The 17,909-nt window shown below is 52.7% G+C and overlaps 1 protein-coding gene across 1 annotated transcript; it reads left to right on the top strand.

Annotated features, from left to right (window-relative positions):
- Positions 1 to 7,032: 7,032 nt before the first annotated feature.
- Positions 7,033 to 8,466, top strand: KCNS2 (potassium voltage-gated channel modifier subfamily S member 2). The gene has a single exon (XM_007073299.3). It carries the CDS (start codon positions 7,033 to 7,035, stop codon positions 8,464 to 8,466), a length of 1,434 nt encoding a protein of 477 aa, XP_007073361.2.
- Positions 8,467 to 17,909: the final 9,443 nt, after the last annotated feature.

Below are 17,909 nucleotides of genomic sequence, written 5' to 3' on the forward strand. Positions count from 1 at the left end.
CTCTGTGAGTTTGGGACTGTCACAGGTTTTCAAGACGAAGACCTCAAAGCATGGAGGGGGCAAATGTTTCGCCAGGCATATGGAGAAAGAAGAGCTGGACTGGGACACAAGCAGCCTGCCTCCAGGGCACAATCCCCCAGCCGCCAGGCTTCCCTCTGCTGCTGCCCTCATTGTCTTCACCCTCAGCCTCATTTTCTCTGCCATCTTATCTTCATCAGCCACCTGCCGGGCTGAGATGCCACTCCCACAAGTGAGGGCCTTAAGGCAGATTGTCCTGATCTAGTGTCTTGATAGGCCCAGAGATTAGGGCCAGGCTGAGAACTGGAGGCTTCAGTCCAGCTGACAGTCACCCAGAGAAGGGTCAGTAGAGGAGGGACAACAGAAATGACATGTCTGAGGCAGAGAGAGGGGGATCTCCTGGGTCTCTGTGGCTCAAACTCCACACCGTGAGCTTTCAGGAAGGCCTGGGGTAGGGAGGAGACAGAGCCCAAGAGGCAGGTGAAGGTGAGACTGGGAGGGCTGCTACCTGGGTGACATGTTGTCCTCTGAGTAATTTCCCTTGCGGTGACCTTAAGTCTGCATTTAATCAGTTTTATCTTAATTATTTCAGCCTCTTCCCAGGATATTCTGGGAGATCCATGGAAGGGCCCGCATGGAGCAGTAGCCAGCAGGGCTCCTAGGGAGGGCCTCCCAAGGAGAAGACTCTCAGAGAGAGACACAAGAGTCAGGACCTTGAGGCCCCAACTCCTATGCATGCCAGCTGTGGGACCTCTGGACATCTCTTTTTACTAAGGAACTCAAAGAGGAGCCCTTCAGAAACAACCTTCCCTCCCTTGTCGACCTCCAAGGGGTGCCTAGGGATGGAGGGCTGTAGGAGGAGGGGAGGGTGGTCTCTGGGGATAAAAGCAGACAGCCTAGGCAAGGACCCACCTATAATATATTCAGTCCTGCAACCAAAAACAATACAAAAGTGATAGAAATATTTACTGTTGCCTCTTGAGAAAACACTTAATGAGGAATTGCATTCATAATGCAGCAAAACTTAAAACCTTTGTCCCCCATTTTGTCTCTTAATCTCCCACACGTCTCATCTCATTCCTTCCCTCCCCAGTGCCCTCCTTCCCAAGGCTCAGGCCGATTGCCCAGCTCAGCACCTGCCCCCTCCCCCTCCTGCTTCCCTCTTCTCTTTGGTCTGCCTCCACCCCTAGCCACTTCTCAGTGCCCTTTCTACCCTAAATCCACCTAGACAGGCCTGCTGGCTCCCTGGTTCCCCGTCCCCATCACCGCTGTTCACATAATAAAGGCTCACTCACGAATGCATCCTCTTCCGAGGTAGGGAAGAAACCTTGACTATTCCTAATCACAAATTATCATTAAAGTAAGTGATTCTGAGAGGCACACCTATACCAGCATTTATGGTACCCCCTGGGGCAGGCACAACTTAACAGTTGGGGTGGGTGTGAGTGTTTACTAAGTTGAGCAAGATACAGCCCCTGCCTTTGGTGCTGACCATTGAGCTGCGTGTAGGCATACAGTTCTGTGTTCACGCTGTGTTCACATTCATAAAGACATGCGGCTCAAGCTTTCAATCTTGGCTCCATATTGCGATCACTTAGGCTCTTTAAGGAAACACTGATTCCCTGGCCCTACATCAGGGATTCTGATTTAATTGGTCTAGGGTGAGACCCCGGGCATCCAGGGGCATTGACTATTTCAAAAGCTCCTGAGTGATTCTAATGTGCAGCCAGGGATGAGACCCATTAGTCTAACCAATTACTTGGGAGAGCACCCCAGAGTCTGGGGTCCCCAAGCCATAGCCCCAGGCACAGCAACTCCTCATTTTCCAACTGCCTTCTTGATCCATCAGAGGAAGAGGAGGTGGGGTCAAGACTCAGGCTAGCACAGAGCGACGTTAGCATAGGAGTTGGAGCCCCATTCGTTCATCATTCAATCACATGTTCAATAACTACTATAAGTTCTGTGTGAGAAATAATAGAAACTGCGGGATCCAGTTTAAAATTTATTTTGATGTTTATTTTTGAGAAGAGAGAGAGACAGAGTGTGAGCAGGGGCGGGGGAGGGGCAGAGAGAGAGGGAGATACAGAACCCTAAACGGCTCCAGGCTCTGCGTTGTTAGCACAGAGCTTGACTCAGAGCTCGAACTTTATGTACCGCAAGATCATGACCTGAGCCGAAGTCGGACGCTTAACCAACTGAACGATTCAGGTGCCCCATGTGGGATCCAGTTTAAATTGAGCAGTTGGGCCCCTTTGAGGAGGTGACATTTAACGCAAGACTTGAGCTACAAGAAACCTGCCTTGTTGAGCTGCCATGATGAGCAGAGAATAGTACGTGCAAAGGCCCTGTGGATGGAGCAAAGGGGCATGTAGCTAGAGCATAATTGGCAGAGAAGAGACAGGTGGGATGAACTCTGTGAGCTGGGCAGGGGTGCATCGTGGAGGGTCTTGGAACTGTGATAAGGAAGTGGCTTTTGTTTTCAGTTTGTTAGGGAGCCTCTGGAAGGTTTTCAGAAAAGAAAGACATGACCTGGTTTGTGTCTTTAAGAGACACTGGGAAGGGTGGCTGGCAGGGGGCAGGATGGACACAGGTGAATAGTCCACTCCAGTGGGATGGCAGGCATGAGCACTCAGCTCTCTGCAGTGGGGAATGTAGGTCAGGCAGCCCAGCCCCCTCAGCCAAGCCGCCAGAGCAGCCCCCTCGCCTGTCAGAGAAAAAAGCCGATTCTGAGATGTGTGGGCTCACTGAGAGATCAGTGCTGCTGGCAGGGGAGGCAGAGATAATAGTCACCCAGGTGCAGGGATCTGGGCCACTGCCTGGGGGTGCCTTTGTCCCCCTTTCCAGGGTGCCTTTCCCACCCTCCCCCACCCCACCCCTTCAGGATCTCCCTGGCAGGGCCAGCGGTGGGTGGGGGGGGGGGGGAGGGTAGGCCTTGATGTGTGCCTGGAGCAGGCGGCTGTATTTTAAGATCAGGGCTCAGACCTCTAAATAAACCATAAACACAGCCAGCTTCCCCGGTACAGAAGGAGCGAGATGGCTCCATTTCTCTTCAGCACAGTGACTGGGAAATAAACAAGTGGCTCTGCCTGTCACATACACTTAACCCTCTGCAAAGGCATCTGTCACACACAGAGCTTCTGCCTCAGCCTTTCCAAGAAATAACTGAGATGCCCCAAACTTGGGCTTCTCTTTGCAGCCCTTAAGTTCATTTTCCCTTCAAGGAAAGGTGGGCGGGGGGGCTTGTCCTTGACTCCAGGCAAAGCTTACAAAGGGCAAGTAGGAACGGTGGGCTGCCAAGTAACTGGGGCATGTTGGCATAGCTCCGTGGGCTGCAGAAGTGGACAAGGGAGTGGCAGAGAGGGAGGAAGGGAAGGTGAATGGAAAAGAGGAAGGAGGAGGGGGGCTGGCGGGAGCAGGGTGCAGAGCTGAGATGGGTGAGAGCCCAGTGGGCCTGAGCAGAGCACAGGCCGGGTGGTCGCGGGTGTGGGAGAAACAAAGAGAAACAGAAGGCAGAGGGGGCTCTGTCTTTATGGGCCCGTGGAGCAAAATCTCCCACGACCATAAAGGAAGAAGGAATGAGCAAGAACAAAAACAGACAGGAACAGAAGGAGGCAGGCAGATACATAAAGCAGGGGAGGGAGGAGAACCCCAGAGTTATCAAACCCAAGCATTTTTTTGGTGGGGGGAGGGAGTCCTCCAAATTCTGCAGGAGAAGGTGATTTATACACTGAGCCAAACCAGAAGAGTCAGGAGCGAGGCCAAGGGAATGGGAGTGGCTGGGGATGGTGGCCATGCAGCAGAAGCCATACAGACATGTGCTGGTGAAGCAGAAGGGGGGCTGAAAGCTTTGGGGCAGCCAGCAGCCAGGCAGCACACGGCGACGATGACAGCAAAGGGCAAGACAGAAAGTCACTGGGCCCACAAAGCCAGCCCCACAGGTGCTGCTGCAAAGGGCACCTGCAGCAGGGAGATCTCACAGCCGCCACCCCCAAGGTGTGGGAGGGGGTTGAAGAAGAGTGAAAGAGGCAGCAACACAGCGATTACGCCTGTCCTTACAGACACACACACACCCTCAGCAAGGGCTGGCACACTCTCAGCAGCATTCCCATGGGGATAAAGGACACCCAGGGGCCTCCAGACTGCAACCCAGCCAGGTGCGGAGGGAGCCACAGACTTCAAATGGTGGATCCAACAGAACTAGGTAGGAGATGAAGTGCACGTACTCCAGATGCAGACCTGACAGAAACAGGGACGGAGACAAAGACGACAAATGCCAGATTCCGTCACCTCTCTCTCTCTCTCTCTCTCTCTCTCACACACACACACACACACGCACACACACACACACACCCCTCTCTAAAAACATCAGACACAAGAGAAGGGATGCTCATGTGGCCCTCGCCACCCTGTTCATCCCCCTCCCACACGTGCCTGCTTCCCTGGAATCCCCTGCACTTGCAGGTGCTTGCAGTGACATGGGGGTGGGGGTGGAGCCCTCTCAGCAGACAACACACCTGCACACACCCACCTCCCCACATATCCTGAGGCAAATGGCTGGCACAGGCATGATCTCCTCTAAGTGAAGCCAGGCTTGGATCCAAGAACCCCCGCACAGAGCCAGTTCAAGGGTCTTTCCCAGGCCCTCCAGGGAGCCCCAAAGCACTGGAGCTCCACAGAGCACCTGTCTAACTGGGACAGCATTGCCAGACCCACAGAAAGAAGGGATGTGCTTTCCACTGTGGCTGTGCTGGCTGCCCCGTGAGTCCAGAGCCACACCGCAGGGGCTTTCCCCAGGACTTCGGACCAAGACCTGTAGCCCGCTAGCTCCCTGCTAAGCTCACAAGGTGCTCCAGTCTTTGCAAATGGGGACTATGAAAGGGCTGAAAGACCAAGGGGTGGGGGCTCCCCAGAGATTGTGGGTCTATTTCTCAACTCAGGCCCAACAGGCGGTGACTTAAGGAACAATCTTGGGAGACCGAGAGCTCAGATTTGGGCCACAAGTCTCCTGGGGAATGGGGACAGAGACACTGAGCACATCTGCACTGGACTCACAGACCTGCACAGTCCCCACTGAGCCCGTAGGCACACAGTTCTTATTTTATTATACACAGACCCTGTCACAGTCTCATTGAATACTACACTGTGTACAGCACACAGTACACAGAGCTAACAGTCACCCGTTGTGACACGCTACACTGACATGCCCTAGGTTCCCCTGTTCTGGCATACTGTGCACATCTCCTCACCCTTCAGAGGTTCCATTTTTATCAACACTGCACACACAGATACTGAAAAGTCGTACTGTCCTCAGACTACACACACACACACACACACACACACACACACACAAACATAGAGCTCCTTACTCTCCTATAAAGCCTGCACACCCCGCTGGCACTGGCCTGTACACACATGGCACCCACACAGAATTCCCCCAAAGAACCCCTTGACTCCCTCCCAAGAGGTGGGGCCTGCGCTCCCACCCCTGGCAAGCTAAGATGAGCTGACCTCAGGCTTCCCTGCCCCTTTTCTTCCCTCCTGTTGCCTTTCGCTAACCCCCACCCCCAGCTTCAGGAAACTTTTCATCAGGTCCCTAAAAGGGGAAACCTGGGGTCCCCGGAGCCCTGCCCTTCCCCCAGACTCGCGCAAGCCACCCCTCCTTCCTCGGCCGGGCTCTTGCCCAGCACCCAGTGGGGAAAGGTCACCGTAGGCAGTCCCCTGCCTGCGCCCTGGGAGGAGGGATCGTGGCAGTAATAGCTGTCATCAAGGGATAGGAAAGGTGTCGGCCCTGCGTCGAGCCGCGGGCGCAAAAGGGTCGCGGTGACGCGCCGGAGGAGAGCCGAGAAGCTCAGGCGGCGGCGGCAGCTCCATCTCCGGAGTCTGCGGCGGCGGCCGCGCCCCGGAGTGGGGCGCGTGGAGCTGTCCGTTCAGCACCACCGCTCTGCGCCCCAGCGCAGGGCCAAGCCGAGGCGCACCGGCTCCGCTCCCGCTCCCGCTCCCGCCGGCGCCTGCGGCGCGGGCTGCTGTCTCTCTCGGGCGCTGAGGGGCATGCGGATCGAGAGAGGGGGGCTCTGCAAGCGTCGGGGCCACGCAGCCACCTGTGAGCCTCCCGCAACTGCGGGCGGCGGCAGCATCTCCAGCCGGAGACAGGAGACGACGCTTGGCGGACCCCGCCCGCCGGCCCGCCGGGCGCACACACAGGCGCACACACACTCGCACCCGCGCGCACACGCACAGCCAGCCGGCAGCGGCGGCCGCAGAGATGCTAACAAGCAGGTCGGGGAAGTTTCCCGCCGGCCTCGGCCGCGGGCCCCGGTGCTTGCAGGTAAGCGCTTCCAGAACGCGCAGGGCGAGCCTGGGCAGCTCCGCTGGGTAAGGCGCGGCGCACGCGGCTCCCGGGCACCGCGCCAGGCGGGCGGGGAGGCCCGGGGCGGGGGGCTAGGGGGCTCCAGTCGTGAGGGCTGGACGCAGGGGACGCCAGGCTGGCCCCCTACCCACAGCCCGGGTTTACAGACTCGAGCGGTGAATTTCTCCGCCCCCCTGCCGAAGCTGCGCGTCCCCCACCCTCGGCCCAGCCCTGCCCGTGCGCATCCCAGGTACAGTCCCGCCTGTCTGCGGCGAGCGGGCGGGGGTGTCTCCTCAGCCTGCCCACGGGCAAGGTCAGCTTTCAGCCCCCCTGGGCTCTCTGAGCCGCGGGGGCGCGACCCCCACAAGCGTAAAGCGACCGACAGGACCCCCGGGGTGGGGATGGAGGCGCAGCCATGCTACTGAAAACATACCTTCTCCTCCCAAACCTTTCCTTGGGAGGGGGCCAAACCCCACGGAACCTTCCCCCTATCCCAGTGCCCTTCAGCCCCCAGAGGCCCGCCTGGGGAGGACTGGGCTCGCCAGAGAGGGGTGGGGAGAAAGGAGAGGGGAGCCGTGGTCTTGGGCACCCCGCGCTCACAGGACGCCGTTTCCTCCGCCTTCAGGTGTAGCGCCCCCGCGTGGCACGGGCGGCCAGGCGTCTCCAGCATGACCCGCCGGAGCCTGTGGGACGTGTCGGAGGCCAACGTCGAAGATGGAGAGATCCGCATCAACGTAGGAGGCTTCAAGAGGCGGCTGCGCTCGCACACCCTGCTGCGCTTTCCTGAGACGCGTCTGGGCCGCCTGCTGCTCTGCCACTCGCGCGAGGCCATTCTGGAGCTCTGTGATGACTACGACGATGTCCAGCGTGAGTTCTACTTTGACCGCAACCCCGAGCTCTTCCCCTATGTGCTGCATTTCTACCACACTGGCAAGCTTCACGTCATGGCCGAGCTGTGCGTCTTCTCCTTCAGCCAGGAGATCGAGTACTGGGGCATTAACGAGTTCTTCATCGATTCCTGCTGCAGCTACAGCTACCATGGCCGCAAAGTGGAGCCCGAACAGGAGAAGTGGGATGAGCAGAGCGACCAGGAGAGCACCACATCCTCCTTCGATGAGATCCTGGCCTTCTACAACGATGCCTCCAAGTTTGATGGGCAGCCGCTGGGCAACTTCCGCAGGCAGCTGTGGCTGGCGCTGGACAACCCTGGCTACTCTGTCTTGAGCAGGGTCTTCAGCATCTTGTCCATCCTGGTGGTGTTGGGGTCCATCATCACCATGTGCCTGAATAGCCTGCCGGACTTCCAAATACCTGACAGCCAGGGCAACCCTGGAGAGGACCCCAGGTTCGAAATTGTGGAGCACTTTGGTATCGCCTGGTTCACGTTTGAGCTGGTGGCCAGGTTTGCTGTGGCCCCTGACTTCCTCAAATTTTTCAAGAATGCCCTAAACCTTATTGACCTCATGTCCATTGTACCCTTTTACATCACTCTGGTGGTGAATCTGGTGGTAGAGAGCACACCTACCCTGGCCAACTTGGGCAGGGTGGCCCAGGTCCTGAGGCTGATGCGGATTTTCCGCATCTTAAAGCTGGCTAGACACTCCACTGGCCTCCGCTCCCTGGGCGCCACCCTGAAATACAGCTACAAAGAAGTAGGGCTGCTTTTGCTCTATCTCTCTGTGGGGATTTCCATCTTCTCTGTAGTGGCCTACACCATTGAAAAGGAGGAGAATGAGGGCCTGACCACCATCCCTGCCTGCTGGTGGTGGGCCACCGTCAGTATGACCACTGTGGGGTACGGGGATGTGGTCCCGGGAACCACCGCAGGGAAGCTGACCGCCTCTGCCTGCATCTTGGCGGGTATCCTGGTGGTGGTACTGCCCATCACCTTGATCTTCAACAAGTTCTCCCACTTTTATCGGCGCCAAAAGCAACTTGAGAGTGCCATGCGCAGCTGTGACTTCGGAGATGGAATGAAGGAGGTTCCCTCTGTCAATTTAAGGGACTACTATGCACATAAAGTTAAATCCCTCATGGCAAGCCTGACGAACATGAGCAGGAGCTCACCAAGTGAACTAAGTTTAAATGATTCCCTACATTAGCCGAGAGGACTTGTCATCCTCAAACCTACGTTGCTGAGCTGCCTCTGGTGCCTCTGGCACAGTCCAGGCACCTTAGAGTTATGGCGTAAGGAGTATGCCCAGCCCCAAAGGGGAGAGATGCATGGGTTGTGCACCCCAGGTTGCTTTTACAGTATTTAGAATCCTTTTTAGAGGGTGTTGTGTCAGACACCATGCCTTTGCACCCTTCAGTGAAATGACACTCACTGGTCTTTGCATCGTGGGCGTAAAATGTTCACCTTTCTGCCAGATGAGTACCACCCAGAATGCTAATTTTTTCTGTTTATTGTGTACTCTCTTCTAGTGCTCGTGGCCCAGTACTGTCTGTGAGTTGTTTGTGCTCTTGTTTCTGAGGTTGTCATGTGAGTTCTGTACAAAAAGCCCCCACAACTCTGTCCCGTGGAAACACATTGGTGAGGTCAGCAAGGATGTGATGAGATTTTGCCCAGTCAGCTGAAAACAAAATCTCAGTTCTCTATCCATTGCTTTCATTTAGTTTCAATACCAAAACAAAGAACGTGAAGTTAAGCGCATACGACCGGTGCAAGGCTGTGAGTTGTTTTTACAAATCATCTGTAACTCTGTGGCTTGCATGGGTACACTGGTCACCTTTAGAATGACGTACACTGATGTTCATCTTGTAAATGTCACTTTTAGAGAATGTTACTTAGTTAAACATGTAGTGAAGGTTGAATATTTTTTTCCCAAAAGAGAAGCATTAGGGACAGGGCTTCAGCTAAATGGAGGCTAAATTGCGGGATACCTGAAGACCTTCAAAATCAGGCCTTCATTTTCCTATGGTGGCCGTGGAGACATTTATTTCTGGCTGAGGTTCCTGGTCTAGGCCATTGACCAAACTTTGCCGTGTCTTAGATCAAAGCATGTTTTTGAAATATTTATTTTTTAAGGTGTTTAGAAATAAGGTCGTGTTGTCTTTCTCAACTAAAAAGAGGTTTACTGTTGTATTATCTCCCTGAGGCAAACATTATTGGGTTGCTAGCAAGGGCAGTAGCTTAGAAACTTTGTTGCCTGCTCTGGTAGCTCATAAAATGAGAGCCCTTTTATTTCCAAGCAGAACTTAGGTAATTTTGCTTCCAGGATACAGTATGTTATATAGGATGCTCTAATTGCCCTGGAGTTCCTGGTTTGACATGGAAACCGGGCGGTGTGCAAGTGTGTACTCAGAATATAGCCATGCATGAATGAAGGCTGTGTGGCTTACCCAGGATGGAAATACTGTAGTGATTATTTCCATTTCAACAGCCTTTGGACGGGAGAGGGTGGGGAGGGGCCAGGAGCAAGGAAAGAGCTGTAAAACAGAACATTGTTACTTCATAAAATGTCACATATAATGGCAAACTTCTTGCAAAGCTTGCTGCTACTTAAAAGACCTTTAAATTTCTCCGCTTGTGCTGAAGGTTGAGAACGCTTTCCTTCTCCACAATGCCCTCTCTCCTCTTCTTCAGTCAACTAGCACACAACATGGTGAAGGGAATCTGGGCCTCTTTGTAATGTAGTTCTCTGTTATCTTCCAGGTAGTCAGGTGGTTCGTCGGTTGGTTTTTGTTACTGTTCGGTCTTTGAAAAGGCTGCCGAATCCCGGGGTCTCAGCGAGGAGAAAGGCTGGCTTTTTATGCAAGTTTGGGGCCTTCTGCTGGTTGAAGAAAACACATACCTCAGGATCTTGTCAGAAGGCTTTGCTACTTAGAGTTGCCATGGCTTCTACAGAGTGAGCAATCTGTTGGATGAATGCACCAGTCCCTTACACCCCTGAGTTCCAAGTTCAAATCCTTCCATCGTACTGGAGCCTCATGGGGGAAGGGCGAGGAGGTGGCCACTTCCTAATACCAGCCAATTTACTGTCTTCGTCTCTTGGTCAGAAGTATCAGGAGAGATGCGATGACTTAGGGGCAACTGGCCACCAGGTCAGAAGAGCAGGTTGTTTTTTAGCATTTGCACTAGGCTCATGTTTCCAGCACTGGATGGCAGAGAATTTATGAAACGATTCCCAGCTGCACTGAGGGCAGGGGAGGGTACAAATCTGTCAGGACCATTCAGTTTGGCAAGGATGATGGTACCAGGTCACTGAGCATGGTGTCCGTGGTCACGGGCCACAAAGGTCATGAAAAAGTTGAAACAAGGAAGGAGGCAGAATAACTCAGTCACTCTCGTGAGTATTTTTCTCAACAGGCAGGTTTTACCACCAAAAAAGAGATATCCCTAGTGGTTGCTCTTCGCAGACGCGAACGCTAGAAAACTTGACTTTTCATTTTAGTAATGACTTGCATTTTTTTGGTGCCTTTCATTGGGGGAATCCCAAAGTGCTTTAGAGACTGTCTTTTTAACATCTCTTGTATATATTTATACACTTGTATAAAATATTGTTGTGCCCATCCCGGAACGGCAGTCACTTCTGAGCATGAGAGTGTCCTAATAGCATCGACTTCTCCAAGTGGTGGTTTCAGATAAGAGGGAGAGAGAACAACCCAGCTGGCTTGAACCCTGGAGTTAATTCCCACAAAGGATGGCACCTGACTGTGGCCCAGGAGAAAGAACCTTCCTCTCCTCCAGAGTACCACCGAGGGACAGAGTTCACAAGTGCTCTCAATTGGGCTCTGACGGATACTAGATAACATCTTTATGTAGCAGTTTCTTCTGGCCTCTGAAACTAATCAGGGAGGATCAGGTTAATTTTGCGCTCTGTTTCTGGAGTTAAGACTATAATTATGAGGTGATGTCTTCGGCCACCAAGCTGTCAGACTGACCCATATACCTCCTCTAGGGGGACCCGATAGAAGCTTCAGGTTGCTTATTTCCAGCTGTGGCTCAAGAGCAGCTCCCTCTCAGCATTTCCAATGCCGTTGGGACAAATATATGGACCAGGCTCTTCTCACTACGTATGTGAAGAGCACTTCAAAAGTGCCAGTTGGGAAGCGACACTGTGTCTTGACCGCATGGATATTGGTTATAGGTTTTTGTTTTCTGCCAAAGGCCCTCATTTCCTGGGTTTGCTCCCGAGGAGGGACATGTTGCAATGCCGAGCCGATTTGTAGCTCCTAAGGTAGTAATTGGTATTTAATATTCGGATTTGTTATTTCTACTTCTCTTAGTACTCGAATAACTGAACTACCTGCTAATTCTTGCCTCATTTCAAAGGAAATGATTTGTTCTGCACTTTGGGATAGCAGTGATCTGTACAGGCTGCGTGTTGTCTACTTGAAGGCTTAACTGGTATTTCCTGTATGTTTTAACAGCATGACTTGTTACAGAGTTGTAATTTTCAAAATTGAGAACGCTGTATTTGCGATGTCAGTTTTAACACTCATTAACACACTACTGTGCAAGCATTAACACAGGCCCTGCTGAACCATTATGTCTGGTGGCTGCACTCGAGTCTCCGTGCCTGGACTCGGGAGTGAGGAGGGACGCTGACGCACTCAGGACTCCAGCCCCGAAGATTAAATAGAAAAAGATTATTTACGCTTCCTTAAGGCACTTCAGTTATGTATGGAGTGGCAAACCCCGCAAGGGTGTTCGGCACGGGGGACCGGGTTTCCTAGGAAAGGCTAGGCTTTTTGAGCATTTGTTGGGAAGGAAGAGTTGTTACTTCTTCTTTGTAGGCATATAGAGGTGGTACCCTTGTCACCAGGATCTGGAGCCTCCAGACTGCTTTGTGGAAGGGATGGTCATTTATTCTTGGAGCCCTCGTGAAACAGACAGCTCTCGCAGGATGATCCCCTTCTACACTGTCTTGCTCAGCACCACTGTTGGGGGGCCTGCCCATGCCAACCCTCTGCCCCCCGGGTGCCATTGTCTCTGCTGCTGCAGTACCTCCCCGACAGTAACTTGGGTCCTGGGTAACCTGAGTGCCCTGGCTGGTTTGGTGTGAGTATTGCTGGGCGATACATAGAACCAGCCCTCAGCACCCATTTACCCTGGTAGTGCCTTAGACCACGAGCTATCGCAAAGGCCACGGCGAGTCTGTGGGAAGGTCCCTGAGCTTTACTCCCAGTTTTGCCTTCAATTCTGTGATCTTACACACATCATTTGGCCTGAGCCTTACACCCCACTGCTGCAAAGTGAGAGGGTTGGATTAGATCATCCTTAAAGCTCTGGCCAATTCTCCATCACAATAGAGAAACAATTTCTACAGGCCCCTCTACGTCCACATAGTAACAGTGAGCCGGTCCTGATATCCTAAACTTATTTCTAACCAGAGCAGAGGGACTGATCATGAACCTGTTTTCTCTCATTTCTCTCTTCAGTAGCCAGCCACGATAGATGGCAGTTTCAGGGATCATGATACCAGAGGAATGTTGGGACTGGGGTCTCTGCCAGGTGAATAGAGTTTTAACATAACCTACAGGTGTCGCCTTTGGGCTTTATACTATTTACACCTAATCTAATTCCTGCTATTAAATCAAAGGACAGAGAAGAAAATCACATTGATCCCATGTGGCTTCGGGGCTCTTTGCCATTTATGTTTGTTCCCTTTGTAAAGCAGGGTGGATCGCCCACCCTGTTTCTAAGAGGTCCCGGGGCCCCTGAGTGGAGCCAGAGCAGACGGATCACCCCCCACCGCACTTAATTCTCAGGAGCCGTGGTGCCTGCACGGGTCTTCTGCATAATGGGTGCAAGGGAATGCCACAGGCTGTGTCAGCCTGCCTCCAGGCTCACAGCGGTGGCCGAGGAAGGGTGCTGAGGGACCCACATGCGGCACTGAGAAGGCACTTGCGATCGCCACAGAGGGGCATAGTGGTAGAAAATGGATGTTCAGGAATATTCTGAGGCCAGGATGCCTTGTGTCTTAAAAGGAAAACGAACACCTCTGTGGGGAAGAACTTACATACTGTGCTCGCATGGTTATTATCGCCTCTTATTTTTAGGAGAACTTTTAACTAGCATCTCTGCCCAAGGACCTTATCTGGGCGTTATACCCAGTTGATACTGTAGGTCTGAAAATCTGCAACATTTTCCTCATTCTGTGACCTCATTTGTCAATCTTCTCATCCTTCTGGCTAAATTCTCCAAAGCACATGATTGTGTCTGCAGGTGACAAGCGGATGCTTTTAGTAGAAGGTAGATACAAATGAGGCCTCAAAGACATGGTGAAGGGGAAAGAGATACAACAGGGAAAAGGGGGCAGGCGTGCCTAGGAGCTGGTGCAAGCTCCCACAGAAGGAAGAAGGGATAGAAAGAAGCCAGGGAAAAGAGGAAACTCACAAGAGGGGACAGAGGAGAGGGTGAAGGAAAGAAAAGGCATAGGAGACTGAAGGGAAAGAGCAGACGGAAAATTAGGGAGAACAGGAAAGGCTAAGTTTGACGTGGTCACTTTAGGCCTGAATTCATTTTATTCCCAGTCAGCGTCGCCTGCTCGGAGTCCACCAGTGGCCTCCTGGGAGGTGACCGGTTCTGGAGTCCACTGCCACCATCTACCTGGCGCCTCCATTGCCCACCTCCACCAAAGGGGTGCGCGGTCCGGCAGAATAGACGTGGAAGCTACAAAACGCGTTTTGGATGAAGAGGGCAGTGAGGACGCAAGGAAAGGAGCAGCAAACGTTTCCTTCTGAAGATGGGACTTCTGGGGTACAGATAGAAATAGCCAGGTGTTGGCCAGACACAGGTGGCCGAGGGAGTCTGAAATGGGGACACAGGGGGGAAGGGAAGGGAAGAAACCTCCGTGAACAGGGACCTACACAAGCACAGACAAGGAGGCCCACACAGGCCAGCGCGTGGGAGTCAGAGCAGCTGAGAAGAAGCACGGTGCAAACCAGTCCAGAGAAAAGGCTGAAGGGGCTCGAGCTTCATTCTTTGGTCACTGGGGTGGGACATCTGACCAAGTCAGTGCGGTCAGAGCTCGACTCTGGCAGCAGCGGGGAGGTGTGCAGGGGCCAGGAGACCTATTTGAGGTCAGATGCGAAGGGAGTGGGCTGGACAGGAAGGGGCAGAGTGGGTTGCCAGGGTGGTTGGCTCTACAGGATTCAGTCAATGACTGGATGTGGAGAGGGAGGCTGGGATGGCTGGAGGTCTGGCTTGGTTGGTGATGGGGTAGATGGTGGTGCCACCAAGAGAGGGAATCCCTGGACCTGTCCCTGAGGTTCGGTGGTGTTGCCTGAGTGCCTGGGAGCGTGCGGATGGAGGTGTGCAGCGGGGAGACTGGGACAGGACCCCTCACCTGCGAGGTGGACGTTGAGGCCACGGGTGAGATAGCCCAGGAAGGGTACAGAGAGGAACAGAAGAAAGGAAGGTCTCTGCAGCAGGCCACCACATCTGACAGACAGCCACAGGGATAAGCGAGGCCCAGGGCTTTGTCTTCCTCTGCTGGCCCCTGATAGCTGTCATCTTATCTCCTTCTTTTCCCCTGAGAAACTCCCGGTGGGTGATCTCTACTGGCAGCCTCAGCTGTCCTCTTCATCCATTTCCTTGTTTTATCTCTGCAATTGGCGTCTGTTCCTCCCACTCTCTTCCAACTGCTCTTTTGAAGATCACCAGTGCTTTTCTGATAGCTAAATTTGGTGCCCCTTCCTCGGTTCTCAGGCTCCCCCAAATTTCACCCACTTAGGCCAACCTCTAAGTTCTTTGCACTCCCTCCTCTCTTACTTTTTGGACACTGCACATTGCTGGTTCTCCCGAGGGCTCTGCTTCTCTCTTTCACATTCCTATTGGGTCTTTGTCCTCCTTCTGACCCTCTTGATCATGCATTTCCCCCCAACTTTTGTCTGTAGCAGCCTGCAATGCACTTTACCCAAGCAGCAGCCTCAACTAGTGTGCACACGACTTGCATGTCTCCTTGCCTGACCCCACGTCACTTCTGAGCCCCGTGTATGTTGCCCATGCGTTCGAGGGTCACCATATCTAAAACTGGACTTTTCACCTTTAGCGCAAGCCTGCTCTTCCTCCCGCCTTCTCCTCCACTTCTGGCAATGGAAACACAGTGCTCTCAGCCACCCAGGAATTTTAGTCATCCTTGAATCCTCTCCATTTAGTTAGACATCTACTCACCACAGCAATCATTTCTTGACAGCTGATTGCCAAGCACCATATTGATGTAAGGGAAGCAAATGTAAAGGGTATTGCTCATAGCCCTTAAGCAGTATAGGCTTTAAGCCATTTTATTGTGCGTTGAAATCATCTGGGGAGCTTTCAACAAAGTAGATTTCTGGGCATCACTCCATCTACAAAATCAGACCCTTGGGAGTAGGTCTCCGGGAATCTGTATTCTTAAAATGCTGCTGGGTGATTTTGATGCAAGTGGTGTTCAAACCCTTCACGGAGAAATAGTGGCTCAGGGATCCCCCTTACAGAACTCACCCTCTCCTTCAATTCCCCTGCCCAGTGGACACCAGGTTTTATCACTCCTCTCTTGACTGCATCTTGCACATAAGCACCATGGACATGAAGGGTCACAGCTAAGGAAGTGAAAAATCGGCATACAGGCTCAAGGACAGAGAAAAGTTGCCATTACGTGGGGCAATGAGGGGCAGGTGATGGGGACATAAAGATTGGTAACAAGGGACACAAAAGTTGGCAGCATGGAGGGATTGAATGTTGGATGACCAGGCTCACCACCTGTCCGGGATGGCCAATCCTGACTCCTAGGCTCATGGTCTCTCAAAGAGTGTGTGGGTCTGTCCAGCACTGAGTCATTCCTGGACACCCAGTGATGTGGTATGAGGCAGGCAGACTGGGGGATATGGTAGAAACAGAGTTGGGGTTCTCCAGGAGGTGTTTTTCCACTCAAAACTCTTTCCGTCGCCTACATCTCCAGACATTTAAAGAATTCTGAGCTATTTTCAGACCTACTATGAAAAGAACTGAGGTGTTATCAGTCAGACACCCATCTAACCATTTCCTAAGAGGCGAGCTGGCATGACTCACTTTTGATCTGTCAGCTTCGTATTGATTTTTCTGGCAAACTTTGTGGGTCTGCCAGGGCTGACTCTACCGGGAGCAGCTGAATTGTGACCCACCGTGCTCAGGGGCAGTTATTACAAAGGCCAGCATCGCAGGGTTGTAGCCTGCGTTTCTTTGGTGGAACACGCGGGAGGAGAGGTGGGAAACCGCAGTGCACAAAACCAAGGATGTCCCTGGGCTTTCCCACCGCTCGCTAAAAGAGAAGCCAGACAGCTTTCCTTATGCCTCTCCCAGATTCGAGATTTGAGTGCTGTTTGTGGATGAGGTGCTGGCAGGAACTGATGGGGCCCCCGAAGTAATTCTGGGCTCTTTCTCATGGCAGGTGAAGTCACTAGCTTCCACTGTGCTGTGAAGCTGGGCAGCCAACGACTGGAGGCGTTTAAATATACTACTATGTAATCTGCCAATTTTAAAACATGAGATCACTGATTATTCAGTAGTCTCGTTTTTTTAAAAAGCCCTCTCATGTTAAAAAGTAAACGATAAAAATCCCAGTCAAGTCGAAATGTCCTAGTGACCTTCACATTTACCTGAACCCTCCCCCACCCACCATGGGAATATGTAAATGGGTGTCAAAGCGTCAGAATTAACAGACGCTCCGAGTCCTGATGTTAAAGGACTCATTTGAGCTGATGTTTCAGGGACGAGCTGATGCCTGGAAACTGGAATGTGCAGATGTCACATATTCAGAGAGACTGGAGTGCTGGCCTCAGCAAATGATGCCAAGAGAGGAACCGAGAAGCAGAGTTAAATCAACCAAGAGCCATCATCTGGCGGAGTGCTAAGCCATTTGCCAAGCAGTGCTGAGTGAAATAGAAACAGCTTCTTCACGTGCCCTCAGTCCCGAATACTTTCATATGTGTGACATTGGGTGAAAAGACGCCTCACATGGCCTTTCAGGAGCAGCTCTGACATGTCACACAGGGATGTGCACCTGTGTATGCCCTGCGTATATGTATGTGCATGTGTCTGTGTGTGTGTGCGGGTCTCTCTGTGAATCTGTGTCTATGTGCCTGTGTGTATGTATGTGGGTGTGTTTGTGCCACTGTGTGTCTGTGAATGTGGGGGTGAAATGAGAGGGGAAAGCGGTGGAGATAGCCGCTATCCAGGACTCTCATCGACACTATCTTCATAGAGAGGCTTTCCCTGCATTCCCCCCAATTTAATTGAAGTTCTTCGGCCACGGATGCCTCTGTTTTATGTGTCAAAGCAGCCAGTACCTTTTCATCTTAGCTCCCATTGCAATTTGTCATTTTGTTTATTGGGTGGGGTCTGTCACCTCCGCTAATTGGAAGCTCCGTGAGTGCAGGGTTATTTATCTCCAGTGCTCAACACGGTGCCTGGCACAGAGTAAATGCTGACAAATGATAAATAAGCCAAGGCCAGAGGGGCCGGCATGAAGTGTAGAGTTCAGGTCTCTTACCGGGGGGCGGGGGGCCGGTAGACAAATCACAGGTTGCCAGGGAGTCCGTCTGACCTGCCGCGTGACTGAAGCAGGGTTGGGAGGCCTCA

Source organism: Panthera tigris, chromosome F2 (genome assembly GCF_018350195.1).
Source record: "Panthera tigris isolate Pti1 chromosome F2, P.tigris_Pti1_mat1.1, whole genome shotgun sequence".
Lineage (NCBI taxonomy): Eukaryota > Metazoa > Chordata > Mammalia > Carnivora > Felidae > Panthera > Panthera tigris.

What these genes read in the sequence shown, in the direction of transcription:
- KCNS2 (XM_007073299.3), top strand. Translation starts at nt 7,033, where the DNA reads ATGACCCGCCGGAGCCTGTGGGACGTGTCGGAGGCCAACGTCGAAGAT.